General features: G+C 43.1%; 1 protein-coding gene and 1 long non-coding RNA gene across 10 annotated transcripts in view; both read left to right on the top strand.

Annotated features, from left to right (window-relative positions):
- The first annotated feature begins 5,772 nt into the window (after window positions 1-5,772).
- The window catches only part of PSEN1 (presenilin 1), a 67,195-nt gene continuing 55,396 nt past the window's right edge, over window positions 5,773-17,571 (top strand). For 3 of the 9 annotated variants that reach the window (XR_015134042.1, XM_086319891.1, XM_086319886.1), the window contains exons 1-4: window positions 5,773-5,890; window positions 12,744-12,799; window positions 13,380-13,461; window positions 13,555-13,694. Coding sequence is in view for 8 of the 9 variants with exons in the window: in XM_086319891.1 (XP_086176017.1) it covers window positions 13,608-13,694 (87 nt within the window). In the remaining variant the exon portion in view is untranslated. Of the gene's footprint in view, window positions 5,916-6,051; window positions 6,181-11,357; window positions 11,376-12,743; window positions 12,800-13,379; window positions 13,462-13,554; window positions 13,695-17,571 lie in introns of those variants that run through there. The other 6 variants (XM_086319892.1, XM_086319890.1, XM_086319888.1 and 3 more) reach the window with 5 other exon arrangements.
- LOC147364051 (uncharacterized) lies at window positions 8,009-8,425 on the top strand. The gene is made up of 2 exons (XR_015134043.1): window positions 8,009-8,144; window positions 8,299-8,425. It is a non-coding gene; the product is annotated as an uncharacterized LOC147364051 (long non-coding RNA).

The raw sequence follows: 17,571 nt of genomic DNA, 5'->3' as shown, positions 1-17,571 counted from the left end.
CTTGACTTCAACCTTTCCCTGGGATGTCACTTTAGCCTTGTTCCTCTCAGATCAGATCAGATCAGTCGCTCAGTCGTGTCCAACTCTTTGTGACCCCATGAATCGCAGCACACCAGGTCTCCCTGTCCATCACCAACTCCCGGAGTTCACTGAGACTCACGTCCATTGAGTCAGTGATGCCATCCAGCCATCTCATCCTCTGTCGTCCCCTTGTCCTCCTGCCCCCAATCCCTCCCAGCATCAGAATCTTTTCCAATGAGTCAACTCTTCGCAGGAGGTGGCCAAAGTACTGGAGTTTCAGCTTGTTCCTCTAGTCTGTGTCTTTTTTACTGGTTCTTCAGTGCTTTCTGGGTTTCTGTACACCTTAAAAGGTGAAGAAATACAGAATACTGGAGGAAAATTTATCTGTAGTCCAGTTATTCTGCCAGTGGTTGCTTTTAAAATCACTTGTTTCCTTTTTGCAGGAATGTGTTTTGCCGTATGGATAAATGTCTGTTAAAGATCTGTTTATTAATGTAACAGGGTAAGAAATTTTCTGTTACACATAATGTTTATAAATTTCAATCGCATTCTGTGGTGGGTGAACCATACTTTATTGTAAGACATTTAACATTCCAATTTTTGCTATTAATAATAGTCCATGAGTATCTTTGCACAAAGTTTTTGTTTGTTCCTAAGATAGTTTGCCAGCATTTTAAGACTTTCTGCTTACATCCCAGGTTGCATTCACAGAGATTGAACTAGTTCACAGATGGATGGGTTTTAGCCTATGCTTGTTTAACAAATGTATAGAACTGTTTTATGTGCTAAGCTATTGTTCTCAGAACTTATATGTGGACAAACAGGCAAACATTCCTACCCTTGTGAAGTTTGAGGAGGGAAGTGGGAGATGAGAACTTTAAAAATTTTACTTGGGGGGGTGTCAAACTTTTTATTTCACCAACATTCCCTGTTAATGGAAAAACAAATGCTACTTTGTTCTTAAATATAAAGTGTGTAAAACTTATTTAAATCCATTCATGTATTGGGGTGGGGAGGAGAAAGGAGTTGGGGATTGATGCTCTAGGAATACAGAGGGTTATCTTGGGAAAATGTAAGAGAAATAAAAAGTCTCATCTGGCCAGGTGCTGTTACTGATGTCATTTTCTGATTACCTGTACATTTGAACATTTCTCCATTGTTCACCTTTTGTTTTACATGATAGTAAGGGGACGACAGAGGATGAGATGGATGGATGGCATCACCGACTCAATGGACGTGAGTCTGGGTGGACTCCAGGGTTGGTGATGGACAGGGAGGCCTGATGTGCTGCAGTTCATGGGGTCGCAAAGAGTCAGACACGACTGAGCAACTGAACTGAACTGATTCATTGTTAAGGGGCTTCCCAGGTGTCTCCAGTGGTAAAGAACCTACTTGCCAGTGCAGGAGAGGTAGGACATGCGGGTTCCATCTCCCAGTTGGGAAGACTCCCTGGAGAAGGGCACAGGCAACCCACTCCAGTATTCTTACCTGGACAATCCCATGGACAGAGGAGTCCCATGGCCTACAGTCCATAGGGTCGCAAAGAGTAGGACACAACTGAGCGACTAACACACACAAGCTTTCAGATAGGTGTATGTGTGTGGTCTGCTACTTAAGGAGTTAGTTATTGGTACTGTTTTTATAGACATCTGAATGGAAAGTTGGCAGATGGCAAAAAATCAAAGGACCATAGGGCAAATCACTGTGCACCAGTTACTCTGTAACATTTGGATATTACAAAAATGAGACAGTCATGCTTTGAAAGCTTACTATCTAGGAAGATAGGTTCTTAAACTTGGAACCCAAGAATCCCAGATGATGTTTTTTAAAATGCAGTTTCTAAGGTTCTCCAAACCCACCAAAAGTCTTGATTCATTAGGGAGAGGGTGGAGGGCACAGAGGAGCTCCCCCTCGCCCGAGGTCAGGGGTGGCTGCGCGGGCACAGGAGGGCCGAGAGGACCTACTCCACGTTCAAGGTCAGGAGGAGCAGCATATGGAGATACCCCTCGTCCAAGGTAAGGAACAGCGGCTGTGCTTTGCTGGAGCAGCCTTGAAGAGATACCCCATGTCCAAGGTAAGAGAAACCCAAGTGAGACGGTAGGTGTTGCAAGAGGGCATCAGAGGGCAGACACTGAAACCATAATCACAGAAAACTACCCAATCTAATCACATGGACCACAGCCTTGTCTAACTCATTGAAACTAAGCCATGCCATGTGGGGCCACCCAGGACTGGCGGGTCATGGTGGAGAGGTCTGACAGAATGTGGTCCACTGGAGAAGGGAATGGCAAACCACTTCAGTATTCTTGCCTTGAGGACCGCATGAACAGTATGAAAAGGCAAAATGATAGGATACTGAAAGAGGAACTCCCCAGGTCAGTAGGTGCCCAATATGCTACTGGAGATCAGTGGAGAAATAACTCCAGAAAGAATGAAGGGATGGAGCCAAAGCAAAAACAATACCTAGTTGTGGGTGTGACTGGTAATAGAAGCAAGGTCTGATGCTGTAAAAAGCAATATTGCATAGGAACCTGGAATGTTAGGTCCATGAATCAAGGCAAATTGGAAGTGGTCAAACGAGATGGCAAGAGTGAACATCAACATTCTAGGAATCAGTGAACTCAAATGGACTGGAATGGGTGAATTTAACTCAGATGACCATTATATCTACTACTGTGGGCAGGAATCCCTTAGAAGAAATGGAGTAGCCATCATGGTCAACCAAAGAGTCCAAAATGCAGTACTTGGATGCAATCTCAAAAACGACAGAATGATCTCTCTTCGTTTCCAAGGAAAACCATTCAGTATCACAGTAATCCAAGCCGATGCCCCAACCAGTAACGCTGAAGAAGCTGAAGTTGAACAGTTCTATGAAGACCTACAAGACTTTTTAGACTAACACCCAAAAAAGATGTCCTTTTCATTATAGGGGACTGGAATGCAAAAGTAGGAAGTCAAACATCTGGGGTAACAGGCAAATTTGGCTTTGGAATACAGAATGAAGCAGGGCAAAGGCTAATAAAGTTTTGCCGAGAGAACGCACTGGTCATAGCAAACACCCTCTTCCAACAACACAAGAGAAGACTCTACACATGGACATCACCAGATGGTCAACACCGAAATCAGATTGATTATGTTCTTTGCAGCCAAAGATGGAGAAGCTCTATACAGTCAGCAAAAACAAGACCAGGAGCTAACTGTGGCTCAGACCATGAACTCCTTATTGCCAAATTCAGACTTAAATTGAAAGTAGGGAAAATCACTAGACCATTCAGGTATGACCTAAATCAAATTCCTTATGATTATACAGTGGAATGAGAAATAGACTTAAGGGACTGGATCTGATGGATAGAGTGCCTGATGAACTATGGACGGAGGTTCGTGACATTGTACAGGAGACGGATCAAGACCATTCGCATGGAAAAGAAATGCAAAAAAGCAAAATGGCTGTCTAAGGAGGCCTTACAAATAGCTATGAAAAGAAGAGAAGTGACAAGCAAAGGAGAAAAGGAAAGACATACGCATCTGAATGCAGAGTTCCAAAGAATACAATGAGAGATAAGAAAGCCTTCCTCAGCGATCAATGCAGAGAAATAGAGGCAAACAACAGAATGGGAAAGACTAGAGATCTCTTCAAGAAAATTAGAGGTACCAAGGGAACATTTCATGCAAAGATGGGCTCGATAAAGGACAAATGGCATGGACCTAACAGAAGCAGAAGATATTAAGAAGAGGTGGCAAGAATACACAGAAGAACTGTACAAAAAAGATCTTCACGACCAAGATAATCATGATGGTGTGATCACTGACCTAGAGCCAGACATCCTGGAATGTGAAGTCAAGTGGGCCTTAGAAAGCATCACTACAAACAAAGGTAGTGGAGGTGACGGAATTCCAGTTGAGCTATTTGAAATCCTGAAAGACGATGCTGTGAAAGTGCTGCACTCAATATGCCAGCAAATTTGGAAAACTCAGCCGTGGCCACAGGACTGGAAAAGGTCAGTTTTCATTCCAATCCCAAAGAAAGGCAATGCCAAAGAATGCTCAAACTACTGCACAATTGCACTCATTTCACACGCTAGTAAAGTAATGCTCAAAATTCTCCAAGCCAGGCTTCAGCAATACGTGAACCGTGAACTTCCAGATGTTCAAGCTGATTTTAGAAAAGGCAGAGGAACCAGAGATCAAATTGCCAACACCTGCTGGATCATGGAAAAAGCAAGAGAGTTCCAGAAAAACATCTATTTCTGCTTTATTGACTATGCCAAAGCCTTTGTGTGGATCACAATAAACCGGAAAATTCTGAAAGAGATAAGAATACCAGACCACCTGACCTGCCTCTTGAGAAACCTGTATGCAGGTCAGGAAGCAACAGTTAGAACTGGACATGGAACAACCGACTGGTTCCAAATAGGAAAAGGAGTACATCAAGGCTGTATATTGTCACCCTGCTTATTTAACTTCTATGCAGAGTACATCATGAGAAACGCTGGGCTGGAAGAAGCACAAGCTGGAATCAAGATTGCCAGGAGAAATATCAATAACCTCAGATATGCAGATGATACCACCCTTATGGCAGAAAGTGAAGAGGAACTCAAAAGCCTCTTGATGAAAGTGAAAGAGGAGAGTGAAAAAGTTGGCTTAAAGCTCAACATTCAGAAAACGAAGATCATGGCATCTGGTCCCATCACTTCATGGCAAATAGATGGGGAAACAGTGGAAACAGTGTCAGACTTTATTTTTCTGGGCTCCAAAATCACTGCAGATGGTGACTGCAGCCATGAAATTAAAAGATGCTTACTCCTTGGAAGGAAAGTTATGACCAACCTAGATAGCATATTCAAAAGCAGAGATATTACTTTGCCAACAAAGGTCAAGGCTATGGTTTTTCCAGTGGTCATGTATGGATGTGAGAGTTGGACTGTGAAGAAAGCTGAGCGCCGAAGAATTGATGCTTTTGAACTGTGGTTTGGGGGAAGACTCTTGAGAGTCCCTTGGACTGCAAGGAGATCCAACCAGTCCATTCTAAAGGAGATCAGTCCTGGGTGTTTATTGGAAGGACTGATACTGAGGCTGAAACTCCAATACTTTGGCTACCTCATGCGAAGAGTTGACTCATTGGAAAAGACCCTGATGCTGGGAGGGATTGGGGGCAGGAGGAGATGGGGACGACAGAGGATGAGATGGCTGGATGGCATCACCAACTCGATGGACATGAGTTTGAGTGAACTCCGGGAGTTGGTGATGGACAGGGAGGCCTATTCATGAGGTCGCAAAGAGTCGGACACGACTGAGCAACTGAACTGAACTGGAGGGCACAGGGATTTACAATTTATCTTTTCCTTTTGATTGTGGTGCCGCTGATTTGCATTGAGAAACGCTATGCAAATAGGTCCTGTAGAGAAATGAAAGAAACCTTAGATTTAACGTACTATCACCTGTAGGCCGGGAGAAGCACACACTAGGTCTAGTTTACGTAGCAATCTTGATCCTCAGCTCAGGAGCAGCTCTAATCTGATAACCCCCGCCCCGCGCTGGCGCCCACGGGGACGGGGGTTGGTGAACCTGGGGCGGGGTCAGAAGCCGGACTGGAGCGCCAGGTCCCCCGCCTCAATCGCCACCACCGGAAGCTCCACCCCTCCCCCTGGGACCCGCCTCTCCGCCGCTGGGGCCCCTCTAAGGCCACGCCCCTCGGCGGGCGGGTCACCAACGACGCCCGGGCCGGAAGTGACGGCACCGGTGAAGCCTTTTGGGTGGGGCCTGGGTCATCAGCTCCAAAGGCCGCGATTTCACATCGGAAACAAAATAGCGGATGCTCGGGAAGGAACCTCGGCTGCTAGAGGCCGGTGGTGGTGGCGGTGAGGAAAGGGTAGGTTCCCGAAGGGGAGTTGGGGGTGACAGGAACGCGCCTCACATCCGGTGCCAGTACGGGCGGCTGCGGGCAGGGCCGGGCCCTTTGTCGCCATCCGGGCCACGGAGCCGGTGTCCTCGAGGATGAGGCGCGGGGCGCGGTCGGGCGGGGACCGAGGAACCTCATGTGGGGACCCAGGAGGGGCGGCCCGTTTCTCGGGCGCCGTGCGCGGCGCGCAGTCCGGTTGAAGAGAGTCCCCCTTAGCCTTGGTTTGGAAGTGCTGGTTTCCCGAAGACAGCTGGGCGCAGGTGCTTTGGCCAGGGATTGACCGTCTTGCCTGGAGTTGGAGCGAGAGAAAAGAGGAAGCGCCTTGCGCTGGGTCTTGTTGAGCAACTGGTGAAACTCCACGCCTCGTCCCCTGAGTGTGTCCTTGTCCAGGGGAAGCGAGTGGCACTCGGCTAATTTCCTTCTGTCTCAGTTCGAGGCGGAAAACACCGGGGTCTGATGCTTTTGCTTTAATTTGGACTGTCGCGAGGCTTATATGTCCAGTGCTTTGCCCGTATTTTAGATACTTGGCTTTTTGATCCCGCAGATTCCTTTCACATAAGTGTCTGCTTCTCTGGTAGAAAAGTCAACTTAATGATTTTACAAGGGTTGTTTGCCTGCTTTGGACAAGAGGATAAAGCGTTCAAGGTTTACTATGGGAGATAAGAATGGCAGGCAAATCACTATATGGCAGAGCACGTTGTAAAAGTCATAAATATTCTCTCAAGTTTGAGGCAGGTGGAGATTACATCTGGTTAAAGGCATCTTGTTACTTGAGTTATTTTGCACCATGGAAAGTTTTCACCCTCGGAGTTGAATTGAGGAGGGCATTATATCAGAGGGTGTATTACGAAGAGCGGCACTCTGGATTCGAAGCGTCCGGTACCCAGTGTGCACTTTAAATCACTCTTATGAAGGAGGATAAAAACAGGAACGAGATTGGGAGCCGATTGCATTTGGCTGATTCAGTCACCTGCCAAAGCCAGTTTCAATTCTTTTACTCATTTACAGAGTTCTGCCAACGTAAACCCCCTCCCACCTCCATTTATTAACAAGCCCTTAACAATGAAAAAGAAGCTTATTTATTGAATGCATGGATTTCCTCCCTCCTCTCTCCAGAGAAAAGTAGATGATAGAAGCGCTATCTAACATCTGTTTTTACATTCGTCGGCTCATCTTCCTTGGGTAAATAGTTATCACAACTCTGGGCATAACTTTCCTCGGAGTGGATACGGTGTGGTGCTGAATTTTAAGTTAGTGGCTGCCTCTGGTCCTAGACTGCTGCGTGAATTTCCATTTGGAAGAACTGGAGGATTGGAGTTGGTCTCTGAGAATCATTCCAGCAGGAAAGAGAAAGTTTGTCTGTCAGCAAGGCTTTTGTGGTCCCCTTCCCCTCCCTCACAAAGGGATCCAGGTTCCCTCTGCTTCTGCTCTCCCACTGCTTTACCTCAGATTTCAGGGAGAGACTTGTTTCTTTTGGATGTATTCTGAAAAATTAATAGTGCCTCTCCTTTGTGTGATCAATTCCAGGCAGATTTGGAAGGTGTTTTGAGCTTTGCTCTTAATAAGTTTTGTGACAAGAACTTTGCCTTAGGTACGTAAGGTCTAGAATGAGTGAGAGATTTGAGGTGACTTTTGCATGAACCGGGTGGGATATAATGAAAATTTGGCCTTTGGTGGTGACAGAGACTTAGAAAGGAGGAAAACTATGAAAAGGATATGACTGGCCAATTGGGAAGCAAGGAGTAAAACATGAAGTTGACTAGGAGGCTTTGTTTAGAAAATGGGGGAAACAATCATAGGAATAAGAAAGCTAGGAGCAAAAGAGCGTCTGGAAGAGGAGAAATCGGTTTGAAAGTATCACTTTTCAAGTGCCAGTAGTTGAAATATCCGTGGACAGGCCTGGAGATGTAAACATAAGTAGCCTTACCAGTTGATTTTGAAACAGTGGAGGAGAAGCCTGAGAAAAGGAGGGGGACAAGGAGGCCCAGGCAGAGCCTAGAACACTTATAATGAGAGGGTGGAAGAGGATAAGGAGCCAGCTGAGGGGAATGAGTGGTGGGAGGAGAATCTCCACGATGCAGTGTCACTAAACTGAGGAAGGGAGGGAAGCTTCAGGAAGGAAAAGGTTGTCAGGGATTTTCAATATTAAGCCTGTTTGTCGGAGAAAGAGCTGAAGCTTTAGAATAGCACTGTCCAATAGAAACATCACTTGAGAGCTACAAAGGTCAGTTTTAAGTTTTCTGATGAGCAAATTTTTTAAAGATAGAAATAGGTGAAGTTAATTTGAATAATGTATTTTATATAACTCAGTACAGCTAAATAATTTTATTTCAACATGTTATTAATGTAAAAACATTCTTCTCTGTCTTCCCCTCTAGATAGTAAGCACCTTAAGTGACCAGAAGCATCATCGGATGCACTAGCACCCCTCGTACCTACAGTGTGTGGTTGTGTAGAAGAATCCCAACAAGTGTTTGTTGATTAAAGGGTATTCGTGTTTGGCTATGCCTTGTACAGTTCCTTAAGGTGATCTAAGCGAACAAGAGAATGCATTGCTGAGAATAGTCAATGATTTACAAATTAACTGTGAATAGTCCTTTTCTTTGTTAAAGATTAGTTATGTTCTGCCATTTCCACAACAGATTTTCCACAATGACGCATTGTAATTACATCTTCCATGTAGAGTTACTGAAATGAAATTTGAGAGGAAAAGAATCTCTTTAACTATATAAGTAATAATACAGGACCATGGTCCCATATCCACAGTTCTCAAGTCCAAAAGCTCCTAAATCATTTGACGGCAGACTCTAACCTGAACCTCTTTATGTAATTTAGGACTTCTTATATATTTCACTACATATTTATTAGTGTGTTTGATTTTGTGGCTCTATCTAATACCCTGGGGGAGCATTATAAATCATGGCATTTGCCTCCTGTTGCAGTGCGGGAGACCTGGGTTCGATCCCTGGATTGGGAAGATCCCCTGGAGAAGGGAAAGGCTACCCACTCCAGTATTTTGGCCTGGAGAATTCCATGGACTGTATAGTCCATGGGGTCGCAAAGAGTCAGACACTTCTGAGCGACTTTCACTTTGAACTTTACAAAATCCAAAAAATATATAAATTCTAAACCTGTTTAGTCCTAAGGGTTTCAGATAAAAGATTTTACGTTTATGTCGTCGTTCATTTTTTATTGCACCTTCTGAGCCCACATAACCATTATTATTTAAAGACAACCATGATAACTCTACATAGTAGACCTCCCCCAAACTCAGTGCCTTAGAGCGTTAGCTCTCACTCTTCTTAAAGGTGACAGCTAGGGCAGTTCTGCTTTGCCCTTCTTGTTCTGGGGCAGTGGCTACCCAAATAAGTTCTTGAGGGGACAGCAGAAGTACAGGAAGGCAGGGCCCCCTGCACAAGCACAGTTTTAACTATTTGTGCTGCATCTGCCAAGATCCCATGACCAAAGGAAGTTGTTGTGTTGAGCCCAAAGGCATGGAGTGGGTAGTAGACTGCACTCACCTTGAGGCCAAAGCAACTCACAGAACCAAGCTCAGCATCCTTTCTTGGGCATGTTGGGGGAGGGAGTGAATATATGCTAAATAATAATCTAATCTACCACAAATGGTTCACAGTAGAGTAGGAAGGAAGGAAGCAGGGGGGAAAAAATCACCAAATTGGATATGTCACTGTGTTTGCTCTTTTTAGGGCCTGTCACCTTCACGAAGCCTCTTGTGGGACTGGGGAGATTGTTTGCTCCCTAATCTCTTAAAATTGAGAGTCTTTCTAGGCTGTATTCCTGATGTTTTAGATTAATTTTAAATTATTAATTTTAGTTTGTTACCTTGGGATGTAGTGAGAGACAGAAAGATACTTTTCTGTTGGTATGTCCCTAAATGAATTTTTAATAAGCTTCTTTTTGGGATTTCAAGCATTGGTCCTGTGATACTTTTTAAAGTGCTGATGGATAGAAGGTTTTCTGGTTAGATAGATTTTTCTGTTCAGCACATCAAAACTTCGAGATTATCTGTATTCTCCTGGGGCTTTTAGTCTTTGTGTATAATAGAAAGAAATTACAGCTGCCCATCAGAAAAGGATTTCTTTTTCCTTTTATCTGATTGAGCAAGTGTTTTGAGAAAAAGGAAATGAATAGCAGTGAATTCAAGTGTTGTGCTTTATCAGCCTCAGAAAATCTTTAGCAGATGGCCAGAGAGAAAACACCAAAATCTACTTACATCCCACTCCCTCTGCAATTCAGGTCATGTGAAAGATCCTCACTTCTCAACAACTGTCTTTTCTTGTTCTCAGGGGACTGTTCGTAATGTTCTAAGGTCCAGTAGTGTCTTTTTGCCACGCTGCTGGGACAGTGGGTCATTGGCCTTCTCCATGCAGTCATCAATTGTTTTCAGCTGTTACTGGCCCTGAATCAAATCTAGCTTTGCCTGCCCCTTCGTACCAACAATGTTTGATTGTTCTCCAGGCCTGACTGGAGACCTTGCTAGCCCTGTTGCCTACCTCCACTTCCTGCTGCTGCTGCTGCTGCTGCTAAGTCGCTTCAGTTGTGTCCGACTCTGTGTGACCCCATAGACGGCAGCCCACCAGGCTCCGCCGTCCCTGGGATTCTCCAGGCAAGAACACTGGAGTGGGTTGCCATTTCCTCCTCCAATGCATGAAAGTGAAAAGGGAAAGTGAAGTCGCTCATTTGTGTCCGACTCTTAGCTACCCCATGGACTGCAGCCCACCAGGCTCCTCTGTCCATGGGATTTTCCAGGCAAGAGTACTGGAGTGGGGTGCCATTGCCTTCTCCCCTCCACTTCCTACTGAACTCCATATACCGGGTAGTTCTTCTGGGAAGGGTCACCCTGCAGCACTGTGATCTTTAATGCATCGGTGGAGGCATGAGCTTTCTTCAGGTGAACTGGCAAAGGACCTGGGCCGGTTGGGTGTCAGAATATTTGGTTTCTGGAATTGCTGTTACTTGCCCTGTAATTGTACACCAGCAGATTCTTTCACCTTTCCTTAGCCTTAGTGTTTTACATGTAAATACAGATGTGTCTTAAATACAGTTGTCCTTTGGTGGGGGGCGGGGATGGAGGACAAGTGCTTTCAGGACTCCCACCAAGCCCCACCCCGTGGCTAACAGAATCCTTGGATGCTGAAGTCCTTTATATAAAATGGCATAATATTTGCATATAATCTATACACATCCTCCTGTATACTTTAAATTATCTCTAGATTACTTATAATACCTAATACGAATGAAGACACCTTTTCCAGTTCTGTGGCTACTGCTGGGTTTTCCAAATTTGCTGGCATATTGACTGCAGCACTTTCACAGCATCATCTTTTAGGATTTTAAATAGCTCACCTGGAGTTCCATCACCTCCACTAGCTTTGTTCATAGTAGTGCTTCCTATGGCCCACTTCACTTCACACTCCAGGATGTCTGGCTCTTGGTGAGTGACCACATCATCGTGGTTTTCTGGATCATTAAGACCTTTCTTGTATAATGTTTCTGTGTATTCTTGCCATCTCTTCTTAATCTCTTCTGCTTCTGTTAGGTCTTTTCTGTCCTTTATCATGCCCATCCCTGCATGAAATGTTCCTTTGATATCTCCAGTTTTCTTGAAGAGATCTCTAGTCTTTGCTGTTGTACTGTTTTCCTCTTATTTATTTGTCTTGTTTGTTTAAGAAGGCCGCCTTATCTCTTCTTGCTATTCTCCAGAACTCTGCATTCAGTTGGGTGTATCTTTTTCTTTCTTATTTGCCTTTTGCTTCTCAATTAGTCAACTTTTAAAAATCTAGAAGCATAGGTCAGAACATTTGCTTTCAATACTTTGAGAATATAACTATTCTGCTGGAATCCACCTCCCTTTTGGGTAAGCTAGCATACATGTTGTCAAACCCTAAATATAGGTATACACCTTCAAAAATCTATTTGACTTTTTAAATAGAAGTATATAGGAATGTGCACAGATCATAGGTGTAGAGCTCAGAGAATTTTCAGATTGACACCTCTGTGTAACTAGCACCCAGATCAAGAAACAAAACATTACCATTAACTCCAGAAGCTTCCTGTGTACCCCCTTCTGGTGATCAGTTCCCCTAAAAGTAGCCATTGAGTCTGCTGTTAATTTTAATTCATTTTATTTTTTAAATAATTTTATTTATTCATTTTCTTTTTATTTATTTTTTCTTTTTTTCATTTTCTTTTTAAAACAAATTAATATTATATATTTTAAACAGAACTGTCTCACTATATAATTCCATCTTTTTAAGTTAATATTAATTTGCAATCTTTTGATCTCACTCCAGCTTACTATGGGCACATAGTAAATTGGAGGGGAGGCGAAAAGTGGGCACAGTATTTAAAAGCATGTAGGATAGGGACTTCCCTGGTGGTCCCGTGGTTAAGTAGTTGTGCCTTCACTGCAGGCGGCATGGTCATGGTTTTGATCCCTAGTGGGAGTATTAAGACTCCAATGCCTCATGGCATGGCCCCCCAAAAATACATGGGATAGAAAGGAAAGCATACCTTGATTATGAATTTGTCATGATTTAAATGATCTAAATATAGGTGATAAGGGTTAATTGAAAGTCAATACCTTTACTAGAGGAAAAAGTTGCTTTATGTGGTTTTTTATGAAAAAAATCATTAGAATAAGAAAGAATAATATTTAGAGGATAGAAGATCCTGAAATGAAACAACATTGACAACGTGCTTTCATTTAAGTATGTACATGGTAATGTTTTAGACACTTTAAATGAATTAGAGTATTGCTTAGGTATGCAAACCATTTTTTTTTTCTTCTGTATTTCTGAAGACTTTCAATGAAAAAGCAAAGTTGAAGTCCTAAGGAATTGGCCGATGGACATTCAGGTACCCAGACAGGCACATGGGAGGGTGAGGTCTGGGAGATGGAGTAATGTGTGTGAGCAAGGCTGTGCGAGGAGGCAGAGGAGGAGCTGGGGGTCAGGAGTCTGTGGTTTTGGTCTTGGTCTGCCCAGTTGAATGCTTTTAAGCAACTCACTGAACTTGGGTCCCGTTCTGTTTTTGTAAAATAAATATATTATCTAGTTCTTCTGCCTTGGAACATTGTGGTAAAGGAAAAAATGAGATGATAAAAAGAAATTAAAAACACAAAACATAATTTTATGGTGATATAAATTAAGGTGGATTGCAAAAGGAACATTGACAAGAACATTCTTTAAGATCATTTAGCACCCTTTGCTCTACATCTGAAATCATTAGATATGATAGTGATTGAAAATAATTGGTTTCTCAAGTAGATCTACTCATTACCAAGAAGTAACTTGAGCTGACAAAAGTTTGTCACCTGAAGGTCTTGGCATAGTAATGCATTTCCGGTTTACAAATTAGTCTTGTAAGTGTTTAATTGGTGTGAATGGATTTACTAGAACTTAACCAACTCTTGGTAACCCAGTAAAATCTGTTCCAGACCTAATCCAGGAGCCAGCAAGTGACAGCAGCCTGTGAGGTCCTTAGAAAGCGTGGCCTGGAGGAAAACACATGAAAGAAAGGTTTGTTTTTGCAAAAAGTCATTTGTGAAAGTGTTTCAGAATAACAGAATAATTGTAATGCACAAAAGATTGTTTTCCTTTTCCCTTTTTCAGAATCCCAAGAGGCTCTGTTTTCTGTGGAAAAGTATATCTATACAGTTGCTCCAATGACAGAGTTACCTGCACCCTTGTCCTACTTCCAGAATGCACAGATGTCCGAGGACAACCACCTGAGCAATACTGTACGTAGCCAGGTACAGTGTCAACCTCTGCAACTACCCTTTCAGACGGTGGATTCATTGACCACCCTCCCTCACCTCTAGGAGAAGCACAGGACCGAGCAGGCTTTGTCAGCTTTACCAGATTTACATATTTGCGGAACTTCAAGTACGGGAAAGCACCGTCCCATTTGGTGCAGGGGACGCGAGGCTGCGTGAGTCTTGGTTGTTGATACAGTTCCTCCCTGGCTCAGACATCACCTCCCTTTCTGATGCCTTCTCCAACTTCCCAGCTGTTTATTACTCTACCTAGCTTGCTCTTACTCTTCTGTGGGCTGAGTACATTTTATTTGGTTTTAGTTTTTCAGTGCCTGGCCAGCCTGGTTCTTGACGGTGCTCAGTAAGTGCTCCTTGACAGAATGATGAACACAGGGCTGAGTGTAGCAGTCCTGGGAGAGGTCAAAGGAGAGAAGAAGGAAAGGGATGTAATTTGTGCATGGAACACAGAGATTCGGCGGCTCCACACACAGACCAGAGCTGCCTGTTCCTCTGCTAGCTAATCATTACATGTTGAAGGCAGAGTCCACAGATGGCCTATGAGACGGCTGGGGCAGCAGTATTATTTTTAGAGGTGGAGCCAGAATGGGGAAAAACACAAGGCCAACTGTAAGCCGTACAGGCTGCAGGGGTGGGGAGCAGGGCCCAACTTTCCTCTGTGTGAACCAGAGGGCAGAGCCAGTGGTGGAAGGAAAGAGGTTCTGGATTAGGAAAGAGGAATTTCCTCATAAACACTGTATGTCTGAAAGAGCATGGACTGTCTCATGGGCTAGTGTGTGCATGTCACTAAAAGCAGCCACAGAGGCTGGAGGACTATCAGCCAGATCTGCAGAGGGTTAGTTCATGGACTGAGCGGTGAACTATAGCACTGGGTGGCCAGAGATTGAGAATTCAGTTAAGGGTCAAAATGTGGGAGGAAGGCTTCCCAAAGTAAACCTCCATGGATGCTTAAGATTTGAGTAGAGCCAACTGGGAAGTCATGACTGGTGGAAGAAGAGTTGTCCTCAGTGTAAATCGACAGGGAGGCTCTCTCTGGGGATATCAGAAGCAGATCACACTGTATTGTTAGAGCATTTTAAACAAGTGAAATCAATTTAAAATGAATATCGAGGGAAGCCCAAAAGAGGACACCTGAGGGGTTGATGGCATGGAAGAGGGACTGTTGCCCCTCGTGTCTGGGTGGATGGTTAATAAGGAGTGTTCTGACAACACACTTGCTCCACTTCTGTGTGTCAGCAGCTTGACTTTCTCCTTTTTGCTGTTCCCTAGGAATGGCCTTTTGAAAAAGTTAGACTGGGCTAGATTAGAAGGTTCTTGGGGTACAGCTGTGTAAGTTTGGATGCTGCAGACTTTGTACTCATTTTCAAACTGTTAGAGAAGAGAGAAGAAAAGTGGAAATTGCAGACTTGGGTCTTCTTCCTTAACCAGAGGTGCTCCTGTTTTATCTGTTTATACGGATCTTCCCTGGATCCCTTTGAACAAAAGATTCCAAACTAACCAGTTAAAGGTCACTCGTCTGCCCTCAGGAGCCGAAACCAGCCTACTGAATGTCTTCAGTGTGCTGGACTCATACTCGGTGCTCTCACAAACATCATGCAGCTTTAGGGCCTGGCATTTTAGGGACGTTTATCATAAGTGAGCAAGTTTTCCTTCTATCTTCCCCTCCTTTGAATAGCTGCTCTATTAAAGTACTTATCTATATGACTCTAGAGTACACAAACACACAATTTTACACTAGATATTACAGAAGGAAAAGAAAATTCATTTACAAATATTTTTGAAGCTGAAAGAGAATGAATAACTTGCTTACAGACTAGGTAAGTAGGTGAATTATCCTTTCCTTTTAAAAATGAAAATCATTGTATGTTTTTCAATTAAAAATAGTCTTTAAAGGGACTTCCCTGGTGGTCTACTGATTAGGACTAGGCACTTCCAATGCAATGGGTGTGGGTTTGATCCATGGTTGGAGAACTAGGATCCGTGAGCTGCATGGCATGGCCAAAAAAAAAAATGTTTAAAAGAAATATTCAGCAGGCCTGAATATGAAAATAAACTTTTGTATATCTTATAAAGACAGACTGAAGTAAACTATATTAGAAATTTCTGTGTAGTCCAGCTAGTGTTCAGCTGTTCCATTTATTGTTTTAATGTCCGTACCATAAAAGCCCAACAAGGAAAAGATGAGTGATTTTGGTGATTTTCCCCTTTGTTTTTTCCACATGTTCAATAATACAGTAATCTCATAATTTAAAAAGAAAAGTATTTTTAAGGAGGAAAATTTTTGGATGTGAAGGAAGGTCGCAAGAGGAGAAAATGCTAGGTGGGAAATATCTGTGTAAAGGAGCAAAAGCCTTCAAGGTGCCCATGATGACTAACTTAACAACGAACAGTAGTGGGGAAATTAGAGCAACTGATGTCAAAGAAACCAGAAAAGCATGATAGCCTGAGGTCTTGGTCATTGGAATTTATATTCTGTCCTTGCCACTGATAAAAGCTTCAATTGTGTTTGTCAGTTTCCATTTAAAAGACTGAAATGTTTACCATGCTTTATAAAAAGGTTTCGTAAAAATACTGAGTTTTTGGACTTAAACTTTAAGCAAGCTTTCATATTCTAGAAAACTAGCCCATATAAAACATCTTAATTCCTGCTCGTAACAAATGAGAGGAGTTAAATTGTTTTCACCTTTTCAGTTTTTAGAATACTTTACTTTTTTATGCTTGTTAGCCCTACTAGGTTATAAAATCTCTAAAGGCAGAACCTTATTCATGTTTCTGAGCTGACTTTCGAATTTAATCACCAAGTGTCTCTAAACCAGTTCAGTACAAATCTCCCTGCCAAGGAACAAAGAGGTTTTGGGGTTTTTTCTCACATTAGCAAGAGAAATTTTAAAATTTTGTTTCTGCAAATAAAAATCCAAAGTGAGTCTTAGTTGCATAAGGACTTTATCTTTTGTGTGAGAGGGTGCCCTGCGTGCCCTGTTCTCTGGACCCACTCCTTGGCCATCACATCACTGCTCTTGACACCATGTCATTATCTACACTCCTGTCACCATGTGGGGCAGAGCTCCAGTTTTTATGTAGAACAGCTGTCAAATGGTAGTTTGGCATGTCACGAGAACCAAGTGGAGAATCCATTTTATTTATTTCTGTCTCAAGAATGCGTGTCCTGCTTCAACCAAAAATGTTAACTGCTTTCCATTAGTTTAGCCACCACCTCTACTGGAAGCTAGAGTGGACCTCATGTTTCTGCTGTTGGTTGGCCATGTCTAGAGGGACTGGAGGCTGGAAGGTAGACTGACTACATAATTCAAGTGTTTTTGACGAAGGGCGAAGCTTGTAAGCTGTTAAATAACTGAAGTTCTTTGTTTTCTGTTTAATTTTGGCTGCACTGGGTCTTCGTTAGCTGAGCACTTCCCTAGTTGTGGTGAGCACGGGGCTACTCTCTAGTTGTGATGTTCAGGCTTCTCATTGCAGTGGCTTCTCTTGTTTTGGAGCTAGGTGCGAGGGTTTCAGTAGTTGTGGCACACAGGCTCAGCCCCATGGCATGTAGAATCTTCCTGGACCAAGTTGGTAAGTGGATTCTTAACCACTGAACTGCCTGTTAATTTGTAAAGTTTTATTTTCTGGTACAAAATTTTGATGGGTAGAATTCATGTTTTGATTTGACGTAGACTTACATCCCTTATCGTGGATTAGCTGAGACCTTTTTGCTTTTCTGAGATACAAAGAAGTGATTTTTTTTAAAGTAAGTCTAAAATTCATTTATAGTTAATTAAGCCTTTTAAAATATATTACAGCAGTGATTTTCAAATTGGAGTCCCCTGGAAGAATTGTTAAAAGAAATTCTCTGGCCCGA

Source organism: Bos grunniens, chromosome 10 (assembly GCF_055505025.1).
Source record: "Bos grunniens cultivar Pamir isolate PY7600 chromosome 10, Bosgru_T2T1.0, whole genome shotgun sequence".
NCBI lineage: Eukaryota > Metazoa > Chordata > Mammalia > Artiodactyla > Bovidae > Bos > Bos grunniens.
The sequence above is the reverse complement of the archived record's forward strand: the minus strand, read 5'-3'. Positions and strand labels throughout refer to the sequence as shown.